This window comes from Populus euphratica, unplaced genomic scaffold (genome assembly GCF_000495115.2).
Source record: "Populus euphratica unplaced genomic scaffold, PopEup_1.0 scaffold182.1, whole genome shotgun sequence".
In the NCBI taxonomy this organism is placed as follows: domain Eukaryota; kingdom Viridiplantae; phylum Streptophyta; class Magnoliopsida; order Malpighiales; family Salicaceae; genus Populus; species Populus euphratica.
Window position 1 is genome coordinate 218595 of NW_011500063.1, and position 27811 is coordinate 246405.

Consider the following 27811-nt stretch of genomic DNA (forward strand, 5'->3'; position numbering starts at 1 on the left):
TTTCTGTGATTGTGTTCAGGTGCAGGTAGAATTGATTTTTCTTTGAAACTTTGGTTCAATGGTGTCTTCAGACGAGGGAAAAGCTATCGATATAGCTAGCAGAGTACCAACGATTCTTTACCATTGTCATTCTGGTGTTAGTATCTATGATTTCCATGTGTATAAATACTAAAATATGAACGGAAATGGTCCCATATTTCTTTGGTAACAGAGATTGTGGTAGAGAATGAATGTATTCTCGTTTCTCATGGTTATCGTTTGTCTCGACTTGACTCAAGTCGAGTTAAACATGATCTATCTAAATATCTTGATCATTAAATTATTTGATTCAATAAAAAAATCTAATCCAAACTAGAATTTGGATGATTGGGTTTTTATATAAAATCAGATGATCAAATTTAATTTAATAATTACAAATTAAGAAAACAAAAGGAGAGATTTCTTGTTTTTCAAGAATTTTTTTTTATATCAAAAAATAATAAAATCCTTGGGGTTGTTTTTACTCGTGGTGGCCTAGGAATCAAAATGTATTGTCCTTAAAAGGGTTTAATATTATAATGATTGATATTTTTTAAAATATTTTTTTACAAAAATAACTAGGAATCAAAATGTATTGTCCTTAAAAGGGTTTAATATTATAATGATTGATATTTTTTAAAATATTTTTTGTTTGAAATTATATCAAAATAATATATTTTTTATTTTTTAAAATTTATTTTTAATACTGATATATTAAAATAATTTAAAAATACTAAAAATATTAAATTAAAATAAAAAAATAAATTTACGTAATACGGATACAAACGGTTTTTTAAAGAGGGGAGCACTTGACTGTGGATTTAAACTCTATTGACCATCATTTTGCATGCTCTTGCTTTTGCGTTTGCTCTGTGTGGTCTAACATTCCACAACACAAGACGTAATGCTTTTGCTGCTGCATTTTTTATTTTTAATGGTGGACCTCGTCACTAAAATAAAAGCAGAAAGCCTAGACAAACACGCTCAAATTTATGAGAAGCAAATGAGAGGGAGACCCTAAATCATTCCGTGTGGGCTCCACTACTTAAGTGCATTTTGATTAATGAGCCCTAGATCAGGCCCATACTTGACAAACACAGCCCACGAAAGCTCAGTACACTGAACCATGAGAAAGTTCCATTTAGACATATAGGTTGTGGTCCCTTTCGATATTCGAGTTAGTGGATTGGTGGGCCTCGTAGCTCATTACTTTCAGTCAACACGGTTGTGTGTGTGTGTGTGTGTGTATGACCAAAAGAGGCTGCCTTATAAGATTATTTATTTATTTATTTATATTATTATTCTTTGCCCATAACATTAATCTACAAAGCATCACAAAGAAATTATCCACCACGAATTGGATTGTAGGATCTCTTTCATGGGACATTCATAATCTAAAATGGAATTATTTTGAGAAATAAAAAAAATTAATTCATAAATTTTATGAAAGCTATAGGATCGTTCTTATTTTAGTAGTGATCTAGCCAAGGGTATAATTATAAAAATTTAATTAGGAGTGTTAACATAAAAAAATTATAAGATTAGAATGCAAATATTTTTTTTTAAGGATTATATGCATACGAAAAAATTTAAAAATTAAAAACTAAAATTAAATTTTTTAAAAACCTCTGAGGTGTCAAACTCCCCCGAAAGCTTATTTTAGTTCTTGTCCTAGTCTTATTCCAAATCCAACCCCAATCTTAGTATTACTAACGATAATTTCCCATGCAATAATTAGTTGGAACTACATTTTAAAATGATATTTTTTTAATTTTTTTTATATTTAAGATCATTTTAATGTGTTGATGTTACAAATATTTTTTTAAAAATAAAAAATATATATTATTTTAATATATATTTCCAAATCAAAAATACTTTAAAAAACAATTATTATTATCCAAATCAAAAATATTTTAAAAAACAATTATTATTATATTTTTCAATATCTTCTTAGTCAAGACCTTCTAATAATAAACATACTTTTAAAATGTATATTTAGTTTAGTAAATAAATTAAATTTAACTTATTCAGACAGGTTGATTTAGCATCTATCTAACTTGTCCTTAGTTTGAGTTAGATCTAAAAAAAATTAAATTATAATTAACCTGGTTTAGTCTAGTTGACCTTTCAACTTAATTAGTGATTTTCTCAACATTAAAATCAATTATTTTTTTAAATAGTTTTTTAAATATTATTGTTTTAATTGTTTTTATTAATTTAAGCCAATTAAAATTAATGGATTTAACCTTTGACCTAAACATTGATCTAAACATTATACGAGATTGACCCCCACAATTCAAATAATTTTTTTAATTAAATACCATTTTTTTTTTCTTTTAACGAAACGCCATTTTTCTAAACAAAATTAATCCGTGTGCAAGAATTTCATTTGTGAATCTGGAATGGCCACAAACGAGCATGATGTTTGAAAAGTTACTATACAGGAGAAAAACACCAATATGTTCCTCTTTTCCTTTCTTAATGTTTTTTTCAAAAACAAGATCAATGAAAATCAAATCCTAGAATTACATTAATTTCCTTCCTTGCCAACATACTGAAGAAGCCCATGATGACGTAGCAAATGCATGAACACAGCACATGAAAGCGTGTGAGCTTGTGTCGGCCAAAGAAGAGAAAACCCGAAACCACCACCACCACCCATATGTCATCAGCTCATGTGACACTACAACTCCACCGCAGCAGCATGAGTATCTTAATTATTTATTTTAGCATCCAACAAAAAATAAAGAAGGCAATGAATAATGGGACAAAGAGTGAAAAACAAACAAGCCTGCAGAAAGTTTCCTGCAAGAGTTGGCTTTTTTTGCATCATTCACGAGCGCACACAGGCTCTCCCCTCCCGACTTCCATTCCCTTTACGGTCCTTTTCTCCCTTCCTTTCTTACTTCGGCTGTAGATTTTCGCTTCCTTAAAGTAAGATGTTAGGTTAGTGCAATGTACAGATTCACCTGTCTCTTTTCCCCATGTTCTTGGAACTTCACCGATTGATAGTTAAATCAGCCATGCCTGATCATAGTTTGACTCGTTCAAAATCCGACACCAGCCAACAAGAACTAGTTGATCCAGCCATATCGAGCTGGTTAAACCTAATTCAAACTTGATAGGATTACCATCGAGAATTGTTTTTGAAAAAACCATAATTAATTATAGTCAAAGTTACATACTCGCAAACAAATATTTTGCCGGAAAATTCAGTTCGATAACTACATAGGCTTGGATTATGGCAGCAATGATTTGGCTAGCGAGTTCCAGGAGGTAAAATGCACTTTATTTTTGTAGAGCCATCTCCAAAACAGTCAGCGACGACTTTGATTACAGAAAGTGAGATCACGGGGTGAACAATTAGTCATTTTTATAAATCTTTTAAGTTCAAGATCTGCCTCTTAATTAATCCATTCCGATAGTTTAAAATGGCTTGAATTTGTAAGATTTTCTCAATGATGAATTCATTCACTTACAATCATAACATGGAGTCGACATGCCAGCGATGGTGTTTTACTTTTTTGCCTAAAATATATTACCTTGGACCCACAGAATTTTCTACTAAGTTTCTTGATTACTCTTAAAATCCGGTCTAAATCCGGCTCTAAATCATAATTCTTTTAGATTAACCCGTTAATCAGATCGAGTTTAATTTTTTGAGTACTTAAAGGATTCATTGCATTGATTAGTGGCTGTAAACTCGTGCGTTTCCAACTGGACAACTGAGGATCAAGAAGCTGTCGGTAAGACTCATAGTGGTGAGGGATTAATCATGAAGAAAGTGGGGGCGCCAGTCAAGAGGCAGTAAATTTCTTCACGAGAACAGATATTATTCAACATTCACGTGTTGTCCTAGCATCACTGTCACTCTCGATCCCACTTTAATTATTCCATGATACAAAGCTGTGTTGCTTTTTAAAGTGATTATAGTAGATAAATCAATTAATATCCCATTTAAATAAAATATGGAGATTTAACAGCTAAATCAAACATAATATAATAGAAACGGAGTTCATCAAAACACTATATTATATAGTTCAAATGGCTGGAATCAACTGAACGGAAAGAATTCAACAGTGTGAATCAAAATAAAGGTATTTATTTATACATTTTAATTAGCCCCTAGCTAGCTGGATCATACCATTCGAGTTTAATGATGTGCCTTGTTTGGATTCAAGGAAACAGACATCGCTTTCTCTGGCACCAGCTTCTTTGTTTCCAGTTTTTCTCAGGACGGGAGAGGCACAACTATAATTCTTGGCATGTCTCTAAGGACTGGCTTCTTTCTCGTTAATAAAGCTTTAATGGCTTCTTTCATCGTTTTTTTGTTATAATTTTAGGATGTGAAATTTTTTTTTTTTTTGATTTACGTGGGGTGTCCGGGCCAGCTTACGCGCACCACGACTAATCCCAACGGCCCACTGAACATCCTGCAAGCCCAGTGAGCAGGTAAGGCACCGCGGGGGTAACAGGCGTACATGGTGAGGTTTGAACCTAGGTACGGAAAAAGGGGACAAGCCTCTCCCACTGCTAGGCCAGAACCTCACTTGCTAGGACGTGGAATTTCTTCAAATTGCATGTTGTGGTACTAAGCTCCAAATTGGTGGGTGAAATATCTGTCAAAGTTTTAACAAAACAATTTAATTAAGATTTTATTTTTCAATATAGTTATAATAGCTGAATGAAGAAATAATTTGAAAAAGAATATGAGTTATTATATCAACTCGAATTAATTAATTTTATTAAAAAATATTATTTTTGAAAAATTTATTAGAATTAAGTCAGTTAAATTTGGATTGAGTTTCATCAACTAACCAAAAACTTAACTAAATTAATTAGATTAATTTTATCAAATAAAAAAATCCAACTTATATTATTATTATTTTGAATTAATTTTAAATGATGGCATCATTAACCAAATTTTAGCAACATTATAGCACTCTTTTCTAAGTCATAATGGAGTTGTTGGGTCCATCTCCTCAGGGCTCCCACCGTTAAATAATTACAAAAAGATTAGATTCACAAAATCTATTTGATCGATAGAAATACAATGATCCAATTTTGAAGAGCACAAAGAAGTATTCTGATTGTTCCACTCTGAAGCAGTCACATGCAATTGAACCTATCATGCATGAGATTCATGCCAATTTCCACTGGACAGAAAACCAGCTAATGGCTTGACTGTAACAGAGCTGAGAGCGACTGAACTTGTAGAGGGGGCACAGTTTAATTTCCCGTCCAGCAAGCAAGAAATTCTACTTTCAACGGGAAGAAAGAAACAAGAACTTCCCATAAACGAACATCACGCCATGCTCAAAGGAGAATCTGCCCATGCCCTTGTTTTGTTTTAGAAATTCTGTGGATGATTGTGGCTGATGCAACTGCTGATCATTTCCGAGCGTTCCTGCTTGAAATGGAGGTTCGTGCAAGATTTACATGCGTGCATCATTTTTGAACAATCAAGACTGGACAGTCTTCGGCAACATTTTGCATTTTGTTGATTATTTATTAATTAAAATATAATTTAGATCTCACTTCTGATTGATAAATAGTCATCTGAAATGAAATAGCATGAGATTGAATGCTAAATTGCCTCATAACCAATTTTTTTAGATTAACGTGAATGTTCGGACCAGTTTACGCGCATCACGACTAATTCTATCATTTGTTTTCATTTATACTAGACAGCACAAAAAAATTAACCTGAAATGAAATAGCACGAGATTAAATGCTAAATTGCTTGATAATCATTTTTTTTAGATTAATGTGGGTGTCCGAACCAGCTTACGCATACCACCACAACTAATTCCACCATTTGTTTCCATTTATACTAGACAGCACAAAAAAATTAAAAAAATAAAAGTGATGCTCTTTTATATTATCCACCGTCATTTCTAGACTAACCCAAAATTTTTTTTTATATTCAACAAAGTTATAAAAATATCAGTTCAAGATTTAGATTTTTAATTTTTTTATATTAAAATAATATTGTTTTTTATAACAAAAATATAATACCCAACCTATCTTGATTTGATTAAGAGATGTTTTTGGATGACCTGCTTTATCTTACCCCAACTCTACTTTCCACTAGTGGAAAGTTAGGGTAAGGACTGCAATTATCTAAAGAACCGACAAACCCTAGAAAATGTCCAAGCACCACGCACAAGAATCTGTATTCATGATAAAACAAAGCATTAATGATTCAATAGAGGTAAAAATGGTACGAAGATACTAAAAACTAAAAAAAATAAAAAGTGCACTTGGCAAATCTCTTGTTCATAATGCTGTAATGTCCATCAATCAATTTTTTATAGTGAAATTGCATGTGACTGATCCTGGAAGTGTTGTGTTTTCAGACTAAACTAAGTATTTTAATCATTTTTCAAACAATCTGGTAAAGAATCCAATGTGTTAATAACCAGCCAAGCAAATTGATTAAAATACTTTTTTTTTCTTACTATATTGTAAAAAAAACCTGAACTTTAATGAAAAACCAAAAACCCCTAAACAAGAAAAATCTCTAATTTTGTTCTCTAAACAATATATGATTTCATGAACGTGTCCCTTCTGTTGGGGACCTGCAGAGAAAATTGACGAAAAAAACCCATAAAAATTCTCCCAATTCCTATCATTTTTCTACCAGCTTGGAAAAAATGTTAGCAATGGATAGATAAAAGAGAGGTTTTTTGTCCCCCTTCTTGTTTGAGGAATTGCCAGCAATTTGCTCAATAAAACCCTGAAGGGACACATTCAAAAAGTCATGTTGTTTAGAGAGCAAAACCAAAGAATTTTTTAAGTCCAGGGAGTATCTTTTTTTCCCACTCAAGTCCAAATTTTACGATTCAACCTTTAATTTTTACAATGTCGAAATTCCCTATCAAACAACAGTAGATGCCAAGATATGGTCATGACAGAGACCAGTTGTACTGTTTGTGTTCTTGTATAGAATTCTCTCTCTGCAAAACGCTTTTCACACACTTTTAGATTAATAGAGCGCAGGAGTTTCACTGGTGTAAGAACCCTGAAGAAAACCGGGGAAAATTCAACTCAAACAAAGCTGCGGGCAATCGTATTGTTTTGAGGGGAACCATAGCGTCTTTTCAAGGAACTTTTGTGTAGTATAACGTAAAAAATCCCATCATTTTGGCCTTGTTGCTAACTTGATTCCCTTAATTTCGCATCATTAGCGCAGCTGCTGCTGCACCATCTCTTTAGTCATGATGTGATCCTTAAGCTAGCTATCATGCATATTTTGTCTTTATATTTGCCTACAAAGCACATCCCAAATCATCCCAAATCTATCTCTAAGTTCTCAAATATAATATGTAAGAAAAAAGAAGAAGATATTATATCTAGCCAGTAGGAAACTGACAAAGGCAGGAGAGGTCCAGCCTACAGGAGGAAATGGAATACAGTCTGTTAGCATACAACCCTCTTGCTTTTACTTTTATTTGTGTTTTTTTTTTCGGTGACACTATGTTTTTTGTTTAAATTAATTTTTTAATGTATTTTTATTGTTTTGATGTAATAATATAAAAATAAATTTTAAAAAATTAAAATAATTATTTTAATATATTTTTAAGTCGATATTTCAAACACTATTATTTCTGCCATCTACATGGCACCCCACTAGACATTACCCTTTCCCCATCTATATATACCACGCGTTACCTCTCCCTCCCTCTATCCTAAGGCTCTTTTACTTTCACAACCATGAAAGCCTACCTCTTCTCTCTAGCTTTCCTATACTTGTCCCTGGTCCAAGGGCTAAACACCAGAGGGCAAGGCACAACCGTCAAAGTCTTCCATGTCTTCAGCCCGCAGTCCCCATTTAGGCCCTCAAAGCCAGTATCATGGGAAGACAGTGTGCTCCAAATGCTGGCCGAAGATCAAGCTAGGCTTCAGTTTTTGTCAAACTTAGCGGGCAGAAAATCCTGGGTGCCAATTGCTTCAGGCAGACAGATTGTGCAGAGCCCAACTTACATTGTTAAGGCAAATGTCGGAACCCCAGCTCAGACATTTCTCATGGCTTTGGATACCAGCAATGATGCTGCTTGGATTCCTTGCAATGGCTGTGTTGGGTGTTCCTCTACTGTGTTCAACTCTGTTACGTCCACAACCTTCAAAAGCCTCGGTTGTGATGCTCCTCAATGCAAGCAGGTAATTAAATATGTTTGCAACCTTTCTTTATAAAGAATCATCTCTATATTTTCCATTACTAGGAACATTAAATCCTAGATTTTATGTTAAGAGTTAACTTCCTCCCTTATTAGATCTTAGATCACTGTTAGAAAACATGTGGGGCAAGATGGAGACGACACGTTATTTATTTCTTGATCAGTGCAAAAGCTTGGAAGTGATAATTGACAGGATCCTTCACGGGATAAAAATCACTAAGAAATCCATTCATCACATGATTACACGTAGATATATACTAACTTAAATGCATGAAAAATTGCAGGTACCAAACCCCATTTGCGGTGGCAGCACATGCACATGGAACACTACCTATGGCGGCTCCACCATTTTATCAAACCTCACACGGGACACAATTGCTCTATCTACTGACATTGTCCCTGGCTACACTTTTGGTTGCATCCAAAAAACCACAGGGAGCTCAGTGCCTCCTCAAGGACTTTTGGGCTTGGGGAGAGGTCCGTTGTCATTTTTGTCTCAAACCCAAGGCCTATACAAATCCACATTCTCATACTGCTTGCCTAGCTTTAGGACTCTCAACTTTTCCGGGACATTGAGGCTTGGACCAGCTGGCCAGCCCCTGAGGATCAAGACCACACCACTGCTCAAGAACCCAAGGAGATCATCACTATACTATGTGAACTTGATTGGAATTAGAGTTGGTAGGAGGATTGTTGATATTCCTGCAAGTGCTCTGGCATTCAATCCAACAACTGGTGCTGGGACCATCTTTGATTCAGGTAATGCTTCACTCATTAATTATTTTCTCCTTCGTTTTTATCAAACATTCCTTGTCTCGATGTCCCTTTTGACATGAATCTTTTAATTTGTTGAGTAGATCCTAATGCTTGACGAAAAACTACAGACATTTCTTTTAATTATCTAGAATAACAATAATCTAATCCTAATGTTAAAGTAACATTTAATCTCAGTTCTATGAAGATCTTGCCAAGAGGTTGTTATTGCCACACTGTGTCTTCCAGCTTTCAGATCCTAGTAGGTACAGTTGAACTGTGCGTGGTATCCAACCATTAATTGTAGACAAGAAAATAGAGACATGCAACAGAACACAACATTAGTCAAAAGATAAATCTAATAATTCTTATGTGGGCCAAGATGTCACATTTTCCTTTTAATGCTTCACCAATCACATCCCAGTGACCAGAAACTGGAGCTTTCTTCCCTTTTTTTTCAAAATTTCTTATGGCTATTTTGACGTGATCTTAACCAATTTATGCAAAACTATAGAGTGTCATCAAAGTTCTTAACGCCCAGTTTGCTAGGATCACAATTGAAATCCATTTCTCTTGATTTCAGGCACTGTTTTCACCAGACTGGTTGCCCCAGCTTACACCGCGGTCCGTGATGAGTTCAGGAAGCGGGTTGGCAATGCAACCGTGTCATCCCTAGGTGGGTTCGACACATGTTACACAGGACCAATCGTCGCACCCACCATGACATTCATGTTCTCAGGCATGAACGTAACATTGCCACCAGACAACCTACTAATTCGCAGCACTGCCGGTAGCACCTCTTGCTTGGCCATGGCTGCAGCCCCTGATAATGTGAATTCTGTGCTGAACGTGATAGCCAACATGCAGCAACAAAACCATAGGATTCTTTTTGATGTGCCCAATTCAAGGATTGGTGTGGCTCGGGAGCCTTGTTCTTGATTTTGTTTGCTTTGTTTTTTTCTTGGAAGTGTCGTGTGATGTGAAATGTCTTTGCTTGATGGAATCTTATTGCTTGGACTTGTCACTGACATAGAAAGAGGGAAGGTGAGGGAGCATGAGATAAAATTGATGTCATTTTGTAGGCTTTTGTGTACTTGGTGTCACGGGTTCTCTGTATGGGTCTAGGTCTTTTCTTTTCTTTTTCTTTGGAGTTGATGATATATCTTAAACGGCTGTATCAGTGCCACGGGTTGCCTACAGGTGTTTCAAGTCTTACCCTGAAGAAATTGTTCTAAAACTCCATAAATAATTATAGCTGTTTAATCTAATGTTTCTCTTTTTTTTATTCTCGATTTGTGATTGAAGGTTCAGTCTTATAGTTTATCATGTGATGATCACTCAACCCCATATTGAATATGAATTATTAAGATTTAGAACACGAACATGACAATATAGTTGTGAGATTTAATTTCAAAATGGCCTGAATTATCGAGTCATATGATCAATTAAGACAATTGTTTTTATTAAAATACTATTGTTTTATTTTATTTTTTAAAAAAGTTAGTGTTGATTCAACTGGATTTTAATAAAATTTAGCCGGATGACTTGAATTTCACTGTATTCAATGGCCTTTTCTGCTCAACTTAATTTAAGTTCGGAGTGTAAATTTCTTGAATTAATTTGCTGAACCAGGTTGAATTTAACAGTGCATTACCAATGAACTATAGTTCAAGCCTTCTGAGTCATGAAAAACATTACAAATGGTAAAAGGGGGACTGTAAGTACACGGTTCTTGTCTTGGGAGAGTGTTCAACTAGGATGTATTTTGTGAAAGCATCCTGTGACGAGGTCTAAACAAGATGAAAGTTTGGGCCAATCGAGAGGTTGGCTCAAGAACTCTGGTGCATTACCAATAAGGGACCTGGTTCGATTTTCCTAGCTTCGTTTCAAACGGTTTGGTTATGGGATATTTCCTCGAGCACAAAAGAGGGACAAGCCCAATGTTGTGTTGTTTCGGAATAAACCTCTTGGGCTTCCATAGCTAAAATGAAGAAAGAGAAAATTCTTTTTAGTTTGAGATCACTGACAAGCTGGAGTTTATTAGTAAACATAAGGAGATCTTGTTTTAAAAGAGGTAGCTCGAGGGAAACCAGCACAAAGATTGCAACAACTTCTTTAGTCAACGAATCATCTGTTTTTGGGAGGGGTTCTGAAAAAGAGAAAATAATTGAATTACTGCTAAATGAATGTGATCGAAGTGGAGATGAAGTTTCTGTGATGCCTATAGTTGGTATGGGTGGTGTGGGGAAGACGACACTTGCTCTGCTTTTGTACAATGAAGACAGATTGAATGAGAATTATAATGAATGGGAGGTTTTACGGAATCGTTTGATAACTGGAAAACAGGGAAGCAGAGTCATTGTGATCACGCGCAGTCAGGGTGTTGCATGGATCATGCGAACTCTTCCTGCTCACCATGTGGGGCAATTGTCGTTCAAAGATTGTTGGTCAGTATTTATACGATCCGAAGTCAGTATTTTGCAGAATCAGAAGATATATTATACAGTAGTGATATATGGGATTTGCCGAGTGAGAAGAGTGATATTCTACCTTACTTGAGATATCACTTTCGCTGTGATTGAAAGATATCACATGCCTCCCAATAATTTCCAGGTTTTGAGAATTTTTTGAAAGGGAATCTGCCCACACCAACCTAAAAACATCGATAATCAATGAATGGGAGAAGCTCAAATCATTACATGACATCTCTTCAAGAATTACACATGAGTGATTGTTCATGTTTGATGGCCTTCCTGGAAGGAGGCTTACCAACCAGTCGTGTATCATTTCAAATTGAGAATTTTGACCATCTCAGATCTTTCCCAGAAGGTGGTTTGCGAACGAACCTAAAATCACTCCGAATTGCAAATTGCGAGAACCTCATCCGCTGCATCGAGATGGAGTCGGACAGGCTCACATCTCCAAGAAACTTCAGCATTCGTGGATGTCGCGGTGTGGTATCATTTCCAGGAGATTGGCTGTTGCCAACGGCTTTAACTTCTCTGTGTATCCACGAAATTCCTGATCTCAGAACTTGACTGAGGGAATTCTACATCTCATGGTTCTAGAAAAGCTAGAGATTAGGGATTGCAATGAACTACTTTCTTTGCAAGAACAAGGGCTCCCAGATTCACTCTCTTTTCTAGAGATGTGGAAATGTCCCATGTTGACTACGAGGTGCTTAAAAGAAGAAAGGAGAAGACTGGGCCAAGATCGCATGCATCCCCTGCAAGAATCTTGACTACAAAGTTGTATTGTGACCTGCATAAAAAGGTTATAAATTCCCTGTTAAGCACTTTAACATTTCCTGCTTTATTTTGCTGTGCAAGAAAGAACAGAGATATTCATCAGGATTCATTTTTTACTGGTTTATTTTGCTAAGCAGTGCAGTTTCTTCGTTGAGGTTCATCCAGAGGTATTAATATAAAGCTTTGAGATTCTAGCATTTGTACTTGAACTTCAAAGTTATGCGAAGACTCCTCAAATGCATCAGTTGTCAATTCTTCATTCCTGTGCTTTTGAGGCATGGCAGGGTTCTTACAAGATTTTCTTTCAGGATCTTTCACAGATTCCATTCAATCTATGAATTTGAAACCTTGCTTGCAGATTCTTCATTTGCATGATGGTTGGGTTGCCATGATTATTCCAAGAAGGTCGAATCACTGGTGCCATCAATGGGGCTAGAAAAGGAAAATAAACAAATTGAAGATGCTGATCTTTGTTCTTCTTTGCATGATCACATTTCTAAACATAATTAAACTCGTATTCATCCGGTGATCTAGATTTAGAGCTCAACGTAAGTCTCTTTTTTTTTCCTTCAAACTATTTTGAAAATTAACCTTATTTATTTTTTATATTTTTATCCAAAATAAAATTATTTTAAGATAGACCATGATGACCCACCAACTTGTAGGGTGACCTGATAAACAAGTTACCTGATCCATGGGCCTTCCACAATGAACGGACTATATTAGCACCTCAAACATGGGCTAAGATGGGCTGCTTCTACTTGCAATTTATATCTAGGCTTGTAGAAGCCCAGTCCAAGACATTTGACTCTAATATGTGACTGAAAAGGATTAGAGGGTGCTGTAGAATGTTATTTTTTAATAAATTTATAAAAATAATATTTTTTTTGTTATTTTTAAAAAATTACTTTAAATATTAATATATTAAATTTTTTAAAAAAATTTAAAAAAATAAAAAAAAACCCGTTTAGAACGCATTCACAAACCTCCCTTTAATCGTGTTCGTAAAGGGTTAGCTTGTTAAAGATTCCTTAATTATTAAAATAATTTATGAGAACAACCTAACTCTGAAAGAATTCTTTCATGTTGATCCCTCCCTTGGCAAATGTCAGCCTTTTAAAAAATCCTATATATTTCTTCTTCCTCATGGCTCAGACCTTGTAGTTACGTTTGCATAAAAACATTCTATATATATATATATATATATAATTGCCCAAATTATCAAATTTTATAATATCTACATGCTCCAACCATGGATTAACTCGGAATTTGAGTTAACTGAAGACCTAGTTTATACTTATTTTTATATCAAATTTAATGGGAATTAATCTAATTAAGTTTGAAATTATCAAATTTTATAATATCTACATGCTCCAACCATGGATTAACTCGGAATTTGAGTTAACCTAGTTTATACTTATTTAATGGGAATTAATCTAATTAAGTTTGATTAACTTAACAGATTAATTATAATCTAGTTATAATTTATATGAAATTTAATTTATTCTTTTGATTTTTAAAAATATTTTTAATTTTTTAAAAATCAAAACAACATTATTTTCTATTAACTCATTCGGTAATTACAACGCAAACCGAGAAAAACTGGAGAGTTTGTTCTTGACCATGGGAAACCAGTTTGGTGGCTTGAATTCCGTTGACAAACCAGCCGACCAACCTTAATCGAAAGTGCCCACTCTTCTTTAATTTTCAAACTCCCTCTCTAACCTGATCTACTTCGTTAACCAAACATCCGCAAACTTCCTGTTCGACATCAATCCGTGTCCGAAACACAATCCTCTAACATGGAAGTGAAGCGCAGGACAGCGCGTTTACTAGTTACAAGGCTAGGTTCTGTCTCTGAGCAAACACGGTCTGAAGCCTTAGCTGAACTTCGCCTGATGACCAAAAACGATGCCGAATCACGTCCGATCATTGCCGAAGCCGGTGCAATCCCGTATCTAGAAGAAACCCTTTACTCTTCTTCTCACGACTCACAAGATAACGCAGCTGCAATTCTGCTGAACATCTCTATCTCTTCACGCACCGCCTTGATGTCAACGCGCGGCCTTCTTGATGCAATCTCTCATGTCCTACGCCATCATGCGACCAATTCATCCCCCCTCGCTGTCCAGTCATGTGCTGCCACGTTGCACAGCCTTCTTGTTGATGATTCTTACCGGCCCGTTATTGGGGCTAAGCGTGATATTGTTTATTCCTTGATTGAAATAATCAAGAGGCCTAATTCGCCGCCGAGGTCTGTAAAGGATGCGCTGAAAGCCCTTTTTGGGATTGCTTTGTTTCCGTTGAATCGTGCGAGTCTGATCGATTTAGGTGCGGTGGCGGCGTTGTTTTCGTTGGTTTTGAAGGATGGGAGAGTGGGGATTGTGGAGGATGCGACGGCGGTGATTGCGCAAATAGCAGGGTGTGCGGAGAGTGAGAGAGAGTTTTGGAAGGTTTCGGGGGTTAAGGTTTTGGTAGATTTACTGGATGTTGGGACGGGTTCGAGCGAGAGGGTTAAGGAGAATGCGGTGGGGGCTTTGTTGAATTTGGTGAGTTGTGGAGGGGGAGGAGTGGTGAAGCAGGTGAAGGAAATTGGACCGGGCGCGGTGGAGGGGATTAGGGATGTTGTGGAGAATGGGACAGCGAAAGGGAAGAGCAAAGCGATTGCATTGTTGAAAATTGTTGAGGGTGGAGCAAAGGAATGGGATTTTGCGGTTTGATTATCTTACATGAGCTTTGATCTTTATGAACTAATGGTTACCTGGATTGTATTTTTAGCTAGTTTTTTCTTATATATTTGTTTGCTGTTTACTTGTAGATGAATACGCGTGAATTACCTTCTGTTAAATTCTTGGGATACATGGACAGGAACAAGATGGAGTGATAGTGGGAAGAGAATGGTATACTCTGTTGAGATTATATTGTAGTGTGAATTGTCTAACAGTTAATTTTAATAACGAGAAGGAAAAAGTTTTCTGGTTTGTAGACTTCTGTTCATTTCTCATCTGGGATTGTAGAATTCTGACTTCATTTCACAAATAAAATCACGACTTAGAGTTCTATTGGGATAGCCCTAATTCGGCCATTACTCTGTCCTTTTGTCCTCCTTGCTATCTTTTTTTCCCCCTCCTTTCGCCAGCATCAACTTCCCTTTATTTTCTTGCTTCCATTTGGAAATAATGCTTCTTGAATTAGGGAAAAACAAGCAGAAAGTAGAAACTGGATTGAGAGTAGAGACCATTTAATGCTGTTTACTGTAGGAGGGGAAAGCGTCATAAGTTTTCAGATTGATCATTGCTTTTGCATGACGGGGTAGTGTTTAAGATTTTGGCCCTCCATGGGAGGAGGAGGAAAGGTAGGGGCTCAATAGTTACCCGGATAACATTGTTGTCAGTGTTAAATCCTCTAGGCCCTCGGAGATCAGGCTAGAATCAAGCTATAAGCTAATTATGGATCTTTAGCAGTAAGCTGTTCTTAGGCAATCCTACTTTGTGGAATTAATGTGGTAGATTACATATCATGATTCGCAAATGCTTGTCTATAGGCAGTCTTACATGGCTGTGTTAGTGCCTTGCATTTTCTATGAAAAATAAATAAAAATATCAAAGAATTTAATATTGATATGGATCTGAAAAAAGTTTAATCATAATAAAATAAAAATAGACTCGGTGATTAAAATAACCAAAAAAACCGATATAAAATTAACCTAAAATCAGCTCAGGATATATATCCTAAACTGAAAAGAAATTTTTTGTAAAAAAAATTGATTTCCGTGGTTTCAGATTTGAGAAACTGAAAAAACTAAACAAAATCAAATCAAAATTTTTTTTTAAATCAGACAACTGAAAAATCCCATTACATCCAAGCATGTAAGAAAAAGCCCAACTATTTATTTCATATTCAATTCATAGTTTTCTAGTTTGTAGACTTCTGTTCATTTCTCATCTGGGATTGTAGTATTCTTTTCTGATTTTTCTTTCATTATTTACGACTCTTGATCGGAGATGAACTATGATGTTTCAGTAATAAAACTGGTTTCTCTATCCTGAAAGAAAACCTTTGAGCATGTACTTCTGTAAAAGGCAAATGCATAGCCAATGCACAATTTGAACAGACATTTCTTTCTTGTTTTTCCTTGCCAGTTTATGCAGTGTTTGTTCATCTTTTCATGTGTATAATGTTTAGCGCGATTGATTGAAGAACCGGTGGTTTACTAGTTTCAGAAATTTAGATGCTAGAAATCCCCTTAATTTGTCGTTTATTGAGGAAACTTTTTGCAGTCTGCTATATTTTAGGAACTTGTATTGGCACATTTGCATGCCATTAACACTTGGGCAACTCATAGCTGCTGTTCGGCCATGAATTTGAGCAAGCCAATCCTTTCTTCTGTAAATTTGACTATGATTTACAGAGCATCCAGGTATTGAATTTGCTAGAAATTAGTTCTCTCTACGTGAATGTAACCAGCTAAAAGGTTATACAGTTATGCTGGCAAGCAAATTAACTTAGCTATAACTATTTCAACTGAAATGCCCTTGATAGGTCAGTCACCGCAAGGTCCAGCCAGAAGTGAAACCCCTTCAAACTAAAACACACTGAGTTTTACTACTTTCCCAACTTTCCCTTAATACTATGATTGGATGGGTTTGCTTTGATTGGAAGGTTAACATGATGATCATACATTGTTGCTTTTGGTATTGGATGACGCATGTGTCACTAACAAATACCATTAGCTGCTATGGAATGGATTCGCTCTGCTTGTTGTGGATGCCAAGTGGTCAGTCATTTGCTTTTTCTGTGTGCATGAGTAATATATTCTTGTACCTGTTAAATCATCATACAGTCTGGTTTTAAAGAACTCTCTTTTATAGTGAAACGTTCAAGCATTAGGAGGTTCTGGGACCAATTCTTTTGAGGAACTTTTCGTTGTACCAATGGCATCTGTGGGGCTCCAGGGAAGTTATTGCGTTGAGCAGTCAATGCTCAAATAACATGCCATTTCCTGGAAATCCCTGTCTGGAGCATTCAGTAGTGGTTTGAAAAGGTCGATATAGCACTATGAGAGCTGGCGAAAGAAACCGTCGCCCGTGGCTATCACTGAATGCTTGGAAGCTTAAAGATTTTCCAGAGAAATTGAAGTAGAAAGTTGTGAGGTCGCATTCCATTAGCAGTATTTTACTTTCTAGGGAAGGCAAATAACACAGGGGCATTCAAGGGAGGGGACCCTTTCTCTATCCTTTTTGGTAGATAATACTTTAATTTTCTAAATGGGGAGGATATATTTCAAAAGGTAAATTTCATGCTACTTGCGCGCAAACCCATGAACAGGTTCTAATTTTGTTTCTTGGAGAATGAATGAAGTTGTTTCGTGCATAGCTATTACCATCAACCCAGAGCTTGGTCTGGTCTGGTCTGGTCTGGTCTGGTCTGGTAGGGTCTGAGTTTCCTTTCCAATTGAGGTGGATGTTCATCTAGTTAAAGCTGGGTGATATGACGAGTCAACCGGTAATTTAATTAAATCTGTCAAACTCAAATGGGACCGGGTACGTCAATTTTAAAGATTTTTCATTAATTTTTTATTCAATATTGTTTCAATTAAAAAAATTATAATGATGATGTTTTAGAGTAGGCAAACCACGATATAAACCTTGGATCAGGTTAGATCTGGGAACAAGTACGACACCTCCAGTTTTGTGTAACTTTACTTGGTATATTAAATAGAAATCTAAATGCTCAAATTGAGTTAAATACACTTTTCCACCAATCCTTCTCAGAAGCACAACCAATAGATAAATTTTGTAGTGTTTAAACTATAATTATTAATATTTACATAACATAAAAGAGATTACATCAGAGCCAATAGAGCCTTGAAAGAGTAATCCTAGGAAAATTTCTTCGTACATGAATTGGGTCGGCTGTTTAGGTGTATTGTGTCGGTTGATGAGAATGTGATCCGTGAGATAATATGGTGATGACGAGGGTATATAGGCCCTAAGCTCTTCCAAATGTCATGAAGTTAGGTAAGGTTTTGTTGGTTTGCGAAGCATTTTCTCACTTGAAAAGAAAAGACACCTGCAAAATCATGGCCAAAAAAGATGCTGTCATGGTGAGATTTTCTTTGTCTGCGTAACTGTTGTCACCATATATGGATTCAATGGCGTTTTATCTCCAAGGTATCGTCGTCACTGTGGATTCAGCAGCTCGAAAGACTAGCATGGTGGGAAAATATCAAGCTCGAGTTCTATGGATGTGATTTCTTACTTTTCATGCAGATTCCAGCTTCTGGTTCTTAAGAATGGCAAGTCAAGTAACAAGGTTGGAAATGAAAAGGCAAGCCACTTGTTTTGCTGGTACGAGGAGGTGTTAAGTCATAGATATCTTGTTGTTGAGATTTGAGAAGCTCTAGCATTACATGACAGAGACAGGGCTCGCATATGAGAAGGAAAGTTGAAGCCCTGTAATGAGGGAACTGCTGCAGGGAAACTGTCACCTGTATTTGTAGATTGTTTTGATGGTTAATATCAACAATTTCTTTTAAGAAAAAAACTATTGTTTTTCAAGTAAAAAAACATTTTGAAAATAATCATTACCACAGTAGTTTGCGGAACAAAAGAAGCAAAAAACTGGTGAACGAAAGCTACCTTTCAGACCACAGGTTCAAGTCGGTCAATAAACCAAACTGGCCTTAGAAGCAACAACATCAACGCCATAAAAAAAAAGGTTACATGTAGAGACTAACTTGTCTACACGAAATTCAAGAAGACTTTTTATGTAGCCTCCTAGTAAAAATTGAAGGTTAAGAACAGTTTTATAGAAGGTGTTTGAGTGTTATTTTTTCTTTATATTAGACCCTGTAGATGATGTTTGAGTGATATTTTTTCTGGGTTTTGATGGTATTTTTAAATTTTTAGTTATTTTTCCTTTTTGTTTTCATATTTAGCTCTGTCCTATCATGTAAAGGTCATATCTTGATCTATTTAAAAGAGGTGTAAACTCGTAGAATCCGACTTAAAATTGATATCAAATTAATCTGAAAACCCACCTCGGGATATCAAACTAAAAAACATTGTAGAATTTATTTTTATCCGAAGTAGACCGAACCAGCCAATCCACACCTCTACCATCTACCATCTGTGGCTTAGATGCTTTCACGTGAAATAATTGCTCAAACTATAGGGTCACCATCACAGGTCGTAATTCTGAGAGAGATGCTTTATTCTTGGTTGCAGGAAGACAAATGATGCTTGAATCTTACTGTTCATCAACAGTCCCTGCATAAACGAACTGTGTGAACCGTGATTGCCTGTCCCATGTTCATATACCTTTTTCCAATTTGACTAAAATTCATCTGTGGGGCTGCGTTTTAGCTGGATGCATGATGCCTCCAAGCAAGATACCTTTCCTGAAAGCTAGCTGTCGTGGCTTCTGCAGCTTGTGCTGCTAATTCTTTTCCATTAAAAAAATTTCGTGGTAGATTTTTGTCACCTTACATTATCCAAAAATATGTTTTTTTTTGTTTTCTTTGCAAACACTCGTTAAGAATACTTTGAGAGTGATTTCACTGACAATAATATTAGCAGGCTACTTGCAGGTGCAGAACTACCCTCTGTGATGACAGCCATGGCACCCACAGAATCTTGAGTCCTGAAAAAGTATACATCGACACCCATTTAATTACTTGAACTGATTATCTATTATATACTTTTTTAATTTTTTTTAATTTTCATAGGAAATTATAAATAAAAATTTCCCAAAGTTATTTACACCAGAAGAATTTTATTTTATTTTTTGTCAATGTTTTCATTATTAATTACTAATTTTATGGTAGAATTAGCTCATACAACACTAATATACATTGATGATGGAAATAATGAAATGATAATGTAACTAGTTGCATGCTTAAGCAACACCAAAACCTGCAACATTGTCTTTGATTTATCACTTGTTATGAAGGCAATACACCCTAAAACATTTGCCATGAATGCATTACAAAGATCTGAAACCCTATAACCAAAAAATTGTTAGTCCAGAGCATGCATGACTCAATCTAAAACTCGACTCACTAGATTGCTAGGTCAACAAACCATTGAATCAAAATGATTTTATTTTAAGCAAAACTTTTCAAAAGATATTCTAACTCTAGTTCGCAAAGTTATCATGACATAATCAAATCGATGTTTAAAATGGTTCAAAATAAAACTCGGCCCGAGCCACCGGGTTTAATAACTATGAAATTTTACATCTATTTATATATTCTGTGGAAAGGTGGGAATGGCCATCTGTGATTTTATTCCATTGTATTTGTATGCTCAATCTGACACCACAAAAATGGAGTAACTATCATGATTACTTCTTGGTCCAATATCTGCTAGGATTTATTCCAGTATTGCCAAGCCCTCACACCACTACCAGACTCTCTGCAAAAAATTTTAAATGCCACTCGCCTTTTCCTTTTCCAACTACCTCCAACCACTTTCCAAATGCTTGCAAATGGCATTTTCAGCCTTTTGATGCTGTTCATGATTCTTGCATTCAAATCTTTTGCTTGAATCCTAACCTTCTTTCATTGCATGTCGGGCCCAGAGTGAATTGCTCTGTCAAAACATTTTGTATATAGTTAATTAATTCAGTAGAATGACTACAGCAAGAAGCTGGAATAGCTCAGTTGGTTAGAGCGTGTGGCTGTTAACCACAAGGTCGGAGGTTCAAGCCCTCCTTCTAGCGGGCGTTTTTTTAATTAAACAGGAATAAATTATAAATCACGCTCTCTATTTCAAGAAGTAAACTAAATGATTAATTCTTTTAGTTTTAAGAGCTAATTAATTAGTTTCATGCTGTTGAGGAAATAATTAAAAAAATATGAAAAAACGATGTTTTTTTTTAATAATATTAAATTAAAAATAACCAAGGCTAGTTGATCAAAAGAATAACTGACTTGTTCTTAATAATAGAAAGACTATTTAATTAATATTGTTTTTTAAATCATAACATTTAGAGACAGAATAATCCATCTTGAGGTCCACACAGAAAGCTATTTATCATCGTAATTCTTTTCTTAACGTGATAATTTTACAAGATACTGCCACGAGCTCGACCACATGTTGGTTGTCAAAGATGCTTTGCACCGATCCTCTCACTTTAAACACATGTCTCCTTAAAAGTCAAATGATGCCCTATGAACTTACGTGTAAACAAACACTGCTTTAATTCCCTGTTATTCTCTCATGCCGTGGAACATGATCATATACTCCAAGTCCCAATTCCTTCACTACCTTTTGAAATTGATATAGCACATTTTTCATGTTTTAGCTATAATTACAAAACCCGGATTGGTTTAGCATGTTAATTTAAAACCCGGATTATTATTGTGCCGGATCGGATTCAATCATATTTGGTTATGGTTGAGTATAAACATAGAGAAATTTTATGAAAGATGGGGCCGTTTCACTGTTTTGATTTGGTGCGGTGTTCATTGTTCAACAACAATGGATTGGAAAAGCACGAGCATTGAAGTTGCAGTCCAGTCTTTCTTCCCCAAACCTCACGGCATGAATTTGATCCTTGGCGGTAGACTCATGTTTATGTCCTATTATTATTATTATAGGTATTTGGATAACACCTTGGCGGTAGACTCACGTTTATGTCCTATTATTATTATTATTATAGGTATTTGGATAACTTGGATTAATTTCATGAATTTTAAAATTAATGCTAATATGAATTTTTAATAACCTCAAACTCATAATTATCAAAGAGTAAATCCAGAACTGACTAATTACATTATGCTTACAATATCATCATCCAATCTTTTTAAAACGGAAGGAGTTACTATTCATCATCAAGTCAACTAATTTGTCAATCCATGGAAGGCAATATTCTGAATTACACATGAAATTGTTCAAAATATAGCATAAGAATATAAATGTGAAGTTCTTATTAATTAGGGGCCTAATTCCGCCATTGAGCTATCATCAAAGTTATTAAAGCAAGAATTGTATAGCAAATCTTGTGTACAATCGTATCTTTCTTAAGAATATGTCTGATTAACCATCTTGATGTGGTTGGCAGGGCGCAATTGGCCCCTCAGCCAAATGAGTGCATCAAATCCAAAAGGCTTTCAAACAAAAGTATAGCCCCAGTATGATATATATATATGGACATACTCTACCGGGTGATGAATCCACCGATGCTTTCTAAAGGCACAAAAGGGCAAAAAACAAAGCTAAAAAGGAGAAAAAAGATGATTCAAAAGGGAAGGCTATGAGGTCAAGTGACCGTAGCATAATGCTAAACTAGTGGTGGTGGAGAAAAAAAAATGGCGGGGGGGGGGGGGGGGTGAGAAACCCCCCCCCCCCCCCACCACTCTTCCTCCCATCTCTCATGCTAGCCAGTGGGCTTCTTTGGCTGGCTTCACATTAACGCTAACAGCCAAAATAACCCAACCACAACAACAGAACCAACATCCACAGATAAGATAACACCACCCTAGCTAGCTAGCTCAAAAAAGTGTAAGGAAAAAGGTTAAGAGGTTACTATCATTAACTCATTTGACAAAGGGAACCACTTTCTTCGATGGTAGCATTGCCTTTGCCCCCTAAAATCTAACCCCACAGCCCTTTCCTTTCCTTTCCTCCCTCAAATGCCAGTGGCTCTTTCTCTTGACTTGGTTGGCCACTCATAATATTACTAGTATCCTTTCATTTTCTTTTCCCTCCTCCAATGCTAGTGGTGATCACCTTGCTTGTTCTATCTCGCTCTCCATATTCCCTTTCCTCTTATGTCGTGTTCTTAAACTTGTGAGACGCAATGAAGGGTTATTATATTCATGCTGGCCGCTAAAAGAAAGGTAAGAAATTTGTTTAGCATGGAGAGAGATGGATAAAGAAACTAACCAAGAATGCCCATCTCTTCGCCCTAACAATTCCACCACCATCAAGGAAGAATCTCCAAGAAAAATACCTCGAGGTCCTGGTGTTATTGTTACTGGTGGTGGTGGTGGTGGTGGTGGTGGGGACAGATTAAAAAGAGATGAATGGAGTGAGGGAGCTGTTTCGACCTTACTTGAGGCCTATGAAAGTAAATGGATACTTAGAAACCGAGCTAAACTTAAAGGGCATGACTGGGAAGATGTTGCGCGCCATGTATCCTCCCGAGCAAATTGTACCAAGTCTCCAAAGACACAAACACAATGCAAGAACAAGATTGAGTCCATGAAGAAAAGGTATAGATCAGAATCTGCCACTGCAGATGCCTCCTCTTGGCCTCTTTATCCACGTCTTGATCTTTTATTACGTGGAAATAGTGCAGCAGCTGCTGTGATCTCATCACCACAACATCAACAACCATCAATTCCAGCTTCTTCTAATCCTCCTTTAATCTTGTTAGTGGAGCCGACCTTGGGGGTGCCACAACCGCCACCACCATCCATGACTCCTACACCTCCACCACCACCAGCACCACCTCCTCCTCCTCAAGTTATTGTGATTGGTCAAAACTCACATGGATCTAATGGTGTTGATCATAGGGGGCAAAAGGTCAGACATCAAATGCCTTTTCTTGTGATTCTCTTTGATACCATTTAATTATCCTTAACCAACATATTTCTTTCAAGACAGCAAAACTTCTGATCAACAAATTAAACTTAAATTTGTCTTATCCTGATTGTCTCTTAGGAAGTTCAAGGTGGCATGGCTTCTGTACATGTTGTTGACCTAGTTTATGCTTTATGTAAAATTAAATCTCTAAGTTGTGAGTACTATAAGATTATTATTTCCTGATTAGTTCCTGCAACTTATGGGGCCATGAAAGATCAACTCTTAACTAGTGATCATAGAAGCTTCTAATCAACCTCTTGTTATCAGGAAGATGGAGTGGATACCAAGCTATCAAATCATGTCTCGGACAAGAATGCCATGGACGTCACAGATAGTAGCACTCCGGCCATGTATAGTGATAAGAAAAAAACAAGGTCCAAGAAACTGAAGATGAGAAAGGAGAAAAGAAAATGGGGGAAAAGAGAAGAGTGGGAGATAGCGGATAGCATCCGATGGCTAGCAGAGGTGGTGGTGAGGTCAGAACAAGCAAGAATGGACACAATGAGAGAAGTAGAGAAAATGAGAATAGAAGCCGAGGCTAAGAGGGGCGAGATGGACCTCAAAAGGACTGAGATCATAGCTAATACTCAACTGGAGATCGCCAAGCTCTTTGCTGGTGGTGGTAAAGGTGTTGACTCTTCCTTAAGAATTGGAAGAAACTGATCAGAGGATTAGTGGGCATTGAACCTGATTGTATACGATGATTATGTATAGACTTGTGATGTGTATGGATTAATTAACACTGAAATGGAAGAGAGGAGAACCTTAGGAAATGATTAAGAAAGGGTGAGGGAGAATTTATATCTTAACTTGAATATTTAGGGTAGCTAATTAATTATAATTAGTATTTAGCAAATTAAGCAGAAGAGTTGTGGTAGGTAAAAATAATGCCCCTACCTCATTGTACATGTAATGTTCTCTTTTATCGAACAATGCAGTGTTTTATGTTCATACCGTCAGCTGATAATGGTAGTTGATGTACGATTTTATGATCAACTGAATCGTCGTCAAGCAACCTTTAAGCTTGTTTGATACTAGGTTTACTCCTCATATTTGTCTTAAAAATATTTTAAATTATTTTTTTTTAGTAATTTTAATTTGATAATATCAAAAATTAAAAAATATATATTTTAATACATTAATATTTGAAAATTTCATATACGAAGAAGTGGGCGTGTGCATTTAGAAATTGAAAGAGTGCTATATATGATTTGTAACATGTAACATGAGACTATAACTATAGTTATCAGATTTTTTAATGTTGACTTAGAAAATTGTTTATTTGAACTATAAATAACATGGTGAGTAAGTGACTTATTTAAATTATAAATACAAGTAAAAAAACGAATTAATTTTTTATTTGAATTTTAAAAAATAATAACTAAATTAAACTCAGTTAAACGGGTGAATTGAACTAAATAATTTAAGTTATCTTGATAGAAAAAAAATGATTAAAATGAAATATACCCTTGCCCATATCCTGTATGTGGCAACTCGTGACAAATATAATTTTAACTTTTTGCAGAATTTAGTTCATTGGCAAATAAGTCCATGGGCCTTGAAACAGGCCTAGCATGGGATCTTTTTCTTAAGAAACTCTCCTGAGCTTGAAAATCATTTCCAAATTTTAGAATAAAGCCCATTCTTAGCCTGGACTTCCCTTGTTGGTATTATAAGTTGATCGAAAAGATTTTATTTGATGTGTGATAATAAATATATATAGAAGCATATATATATATATATATATATATTATTTGATATATAAACATCTATATATTTATTTTAATTTTGGATTATGTATTTTTTTTCTTTTTATATATATGGGGGAGGACCTATATTGCCATAAGAGAAAACATTGTAAAGATAGGTTTACAAAAACGCAAATAAAAACCCTTTTAATTTCTTAAAATTAAGCACAAAAGTTAATTCTTCTCAAATTCTCCAACCACTCATGCAAATCAAATCCTGATTTTTTATTATTCTAAAAGGGATAAAACATATTTATATATATATATATATATATAGAAATTTCAAAATAATTCTTTTGCTTATAACCAAATCATTCAACATCAAACTGAAAAAAATCATAATAATTTTTTTCAATAATCTTTCCTTATAAATTAAATTACTTTGCTACCTCAATCAATCAATCACCGTATTTAAAATATAACATCTTTAATACCCTTATTAAATCTTCAAAACAAGATTATTCTCCATCCTTATAATCGAATGGTAAAATCTAACCTGAAAAATTCAAGATAAAGTTTAAATTATGGGATTAAAAAATCAATTTAATGTTTTTTTAAATATCAAAATAATAATATTTTAATAAAAAAAATAAAAAAATTTCATAAAAAGTCAAAAGGATTATTTATTGAGTTTTGACTGGATTAAACTTAAGTTACGGAGGTCAACTAGTTCTATTTATTTTTGTGTTTAATAATTTTTTTTTAAAAAATAAAATTTTTACTTTTTTTACTTTAAATTAATATATTTTTAATATTTTTAGATTATTTTGATGTACTAATGTTAAAAATATTTTAAAAAAAAATATATATATTATTTTAATATATTTAAAAAAAAATTACTCTAAAAAATAATCAGTAATGAACTCTTAAATACCATCTAAAAGAAAAACAGTCTTATTCTCATATTTGACTCTAAATTTCTTACCAAGTTAGTTGGATATTTTATTTTATTTTTGTTTTTTCTCAAGTTTCAAATTAATGAGGTACTAAATTAATTTATGCAACTAGTTGGAGTTTTGCGACTAGGCTCACAAACCATTTGAGAAATATGCTCGAAGCCCATAATAGAACATAAACGAGGCCATTCCTCTACAGGTGCAAGGTAACCGAAAAGATTTTATTATATATATATATATATATATATATATATATATATATTATTTGATATACAAACACATATATTTTATTTGAATTTTGGATTACATATTTTTTCTTTTTATATATGGGGGAGGGCCTATATTGACATGAGAAAAAACGTTGTAAAGATAGGCTTACAAAAACAAAAATAAAAATCCTTTCAATTTCTTAAAATCAAGCACAAAAGTTAATTCTTCTTAAATTCTCCAACCACTCATGCAAATCAAAGCCGGATTTTTTATTATTCTAAAAGGGATAAAACATATATTTTTTACACAAAAAATTCAAAATAATTCTTTTATCTGTAACCAAATCATTCAACATAAAGTGAAAAAATCATAATAATTTCTTTTTTCATAGCTTCTAACTTAAATTACTTTGTTACCTAATCACATAATTTAAAACATAACAAAAGCTTTAGCACAGCTCATTAAATCTTTAAAACAAAATTGTCATCATAAAATTATAAAATTTAATTTAACAAACTCGAGATAAGGTTTAGATTATAAACTTAAAGGACAAACTTATTTTTTTTAAGTATCAAAATAATAATAATTTGATAAAAAATAAAAAAAAATTATAAAAAATCAACGGATTAATTATTGAGTTTTGATTAGATCAAATCTAGGTTACTCAAGTTTATTAGCCTTGTTTTTGTATTTTTAAAATGTTTTTGAAAAAAATAATTTTTTTTATTTTAAATTAATATATTTTTAGTGTTTTCATATTATTTTGATATGTTGATGTAAAAAATAATTTTTAAAAAATAAAAAATATATTATTTTGATATATTTTAAAGTAAAAATTACTTTAAAAAACAATGACAACTATATTTCTAAATATACTCTAAATTTCTAACCAGGTTAGTTGGATATTTTATTTTATTTTTATTTTTTCTCAAGTTTCAAATTAATGAGGTCCTAAATTAATTTATTCAACTAGTTGGAGTTTTACAACTACACTCATAAACCCTTTGAGAAATATGCTCGAGAACATAAGCGAGGCCATTCCTCTACAGGTGCAAGGTAATCCAATTCTTGAACGGTGAACATACCATGAAGCATCCAAACAACCCCAAAACCAAATCTCCAAAATCTGCTAAACTTCTCTAAAACCCTTTCGCAAACTCTTTC

General features: G+C 34.7%; 4 protein-coding genes and 1 non-coding gene across 5 annotated transcripts in view; all 5 read left to right on the plus strand.

The window, feature by feature from the left end:
- Positions 1 to 7692: 7692 nt before the first annotated feature.
- Positions 7693 to 10235, plus strand: LOC105108108 (protein ASPARTIC PROTEASE IN GUARD CELL 2-like). The gene is made up of 3 exons (XM_011002280.1): positions 7693 to 8181; positions 8483 to 8957; positions 9535 to 10235. The coding sequence occupies exons 1-3, from the start codon at positions 7735 to 7737 to the stop codon at positions 9888 to 9890; spliced, it is 1278 nt and encodes a 425-aa protein (XP_011000582.1). The 5' UTR covers positions 7693 to 7734; the 3' UTR covers positions 9891 to 10235.
- Positions 10236 to 13757: 3522 nt separating this feature from the next.
- LOC105108107 (protein spotted leaf 11-like) lies at positions 13758 to 15284 on the plus strand. Its single transcript, XM_011002279.1, has 2 exons — positions 13758 to 14913; positions 15018 to 15284. The coding sequence occupies exons 1-2, from the start codon at positions 14002 to 14004 to the stop codon at positions 15081 to 15083; spliced, it is 978 nt and encodes a 325-aa protein (XP_011000581.1). The 5' UTR covers positions 13758 to 14001; the 3' UTR covers positions 15084 to 15284.
- Positions 15285 to 20849: 5565 nt separating this feature from the next.
- Positions 20850 to 20923, plus strand: TRNAN-GUU (transfer RNA asparagine (anticodon GUU)). The gene has a single exon. It is a non-coding gene; the product is annotated as a tRNA-Asn (tRNA).
- A 1802-nt stretch (positions 20924 to 22725) lies between these two features.
- LOC105108109 (trihelix transcription factor ASIL1-like) lies at positions 22726 to 24752 on the plus strand. Its single transcript, XM_011002281.1, has 2 exons — positions 22726 to 23733; positions 24061 to 24752. The coding sequence occupies exons 1-2, from the start codon at positions 23074 to 23076 to the stop codon at positions 24454 to 24456; spliced, it is 1056 nt and encodes a 351-aa protein (XP_011000583.1). The 5' UTR covers positions 22726 to 23073; the 3' UTR covers positions 24457 to 24752.
- A 2970-nt stretch (positions 24753 to 27722) lies between these two features.
- LOC105108110 (Thioredoxin z) overlaps positions 27723 to 27811 on the plus strand; it is a 3073-nt gene continuing 2984 nt past the window's right edge. Inside the window, exon 1 of the mRNA XM_011002282.1 lies at positions 27723 to 27811. This exon is cut by the window's right edge and continues 2 nt beyond it. The gene's annotated coding sequence lies outside the window, so the exon portion shown is untranslated.

What these genes read in the sequence shown, in the direction of transcription:
- LOC105108109 (XM_011002281.1), top strand. Translation starts at nt 23,074, where the DNA reads ATGGATAAAGAAACTAACCAAGAATGCCCATCTCTTCGCCCTAACAAT. An exon ending in TTGATCATAGGGGGCAAAAG is followed by an intron (nt 23,734 to 24,060) that starts GTCAGACATCAA and finishes TCTTGTTATCAG; the next exon opens with GAAGATGGAGTGGATACCAA.
- LOC105108108 (XM_011002280.1), top strand. Translation starts at nt 7,735, where the DNA reads ATGAAAGCCTACCTCTTCTCTCTAGCTTTCCTATACTTGTCCCTGGTC. An exon ending in ATGCTCCTCAATGCAAGCAG is followed by an intron (nt 8,182 to 8,482) that starts GTAATTAAATAT and finishes GAAAAATTGCAG; the next exon opens with GTACCAAACCCCATTTGCGG. An exon ending in TGGGACCATCTTTGATTCAG is followed by an intron (nt 8,958 to 9,534) that starts GTAATGCTTCAC and finishes TCTTGATTTCAG; the next exon opens with GCACTGTTTTCACCAGACTG.
- LOC105108107 (XM_011002279.1), top strand. Translation starts at nt 14,002, where the DNA reads ATGGAAGTGAAGCGCAGGACAGCGCGTTTACTAGTTACAAGGCTAGGT. An exon ending in CAAAGGAATGGGATTTTGCG is followed by an intron (nt 14,914 to 15,017) that starts GTTTGATTATCT and finishes GTTTACTTGTAG; the next exon opens with ATGAATACGCGTGAATTACC.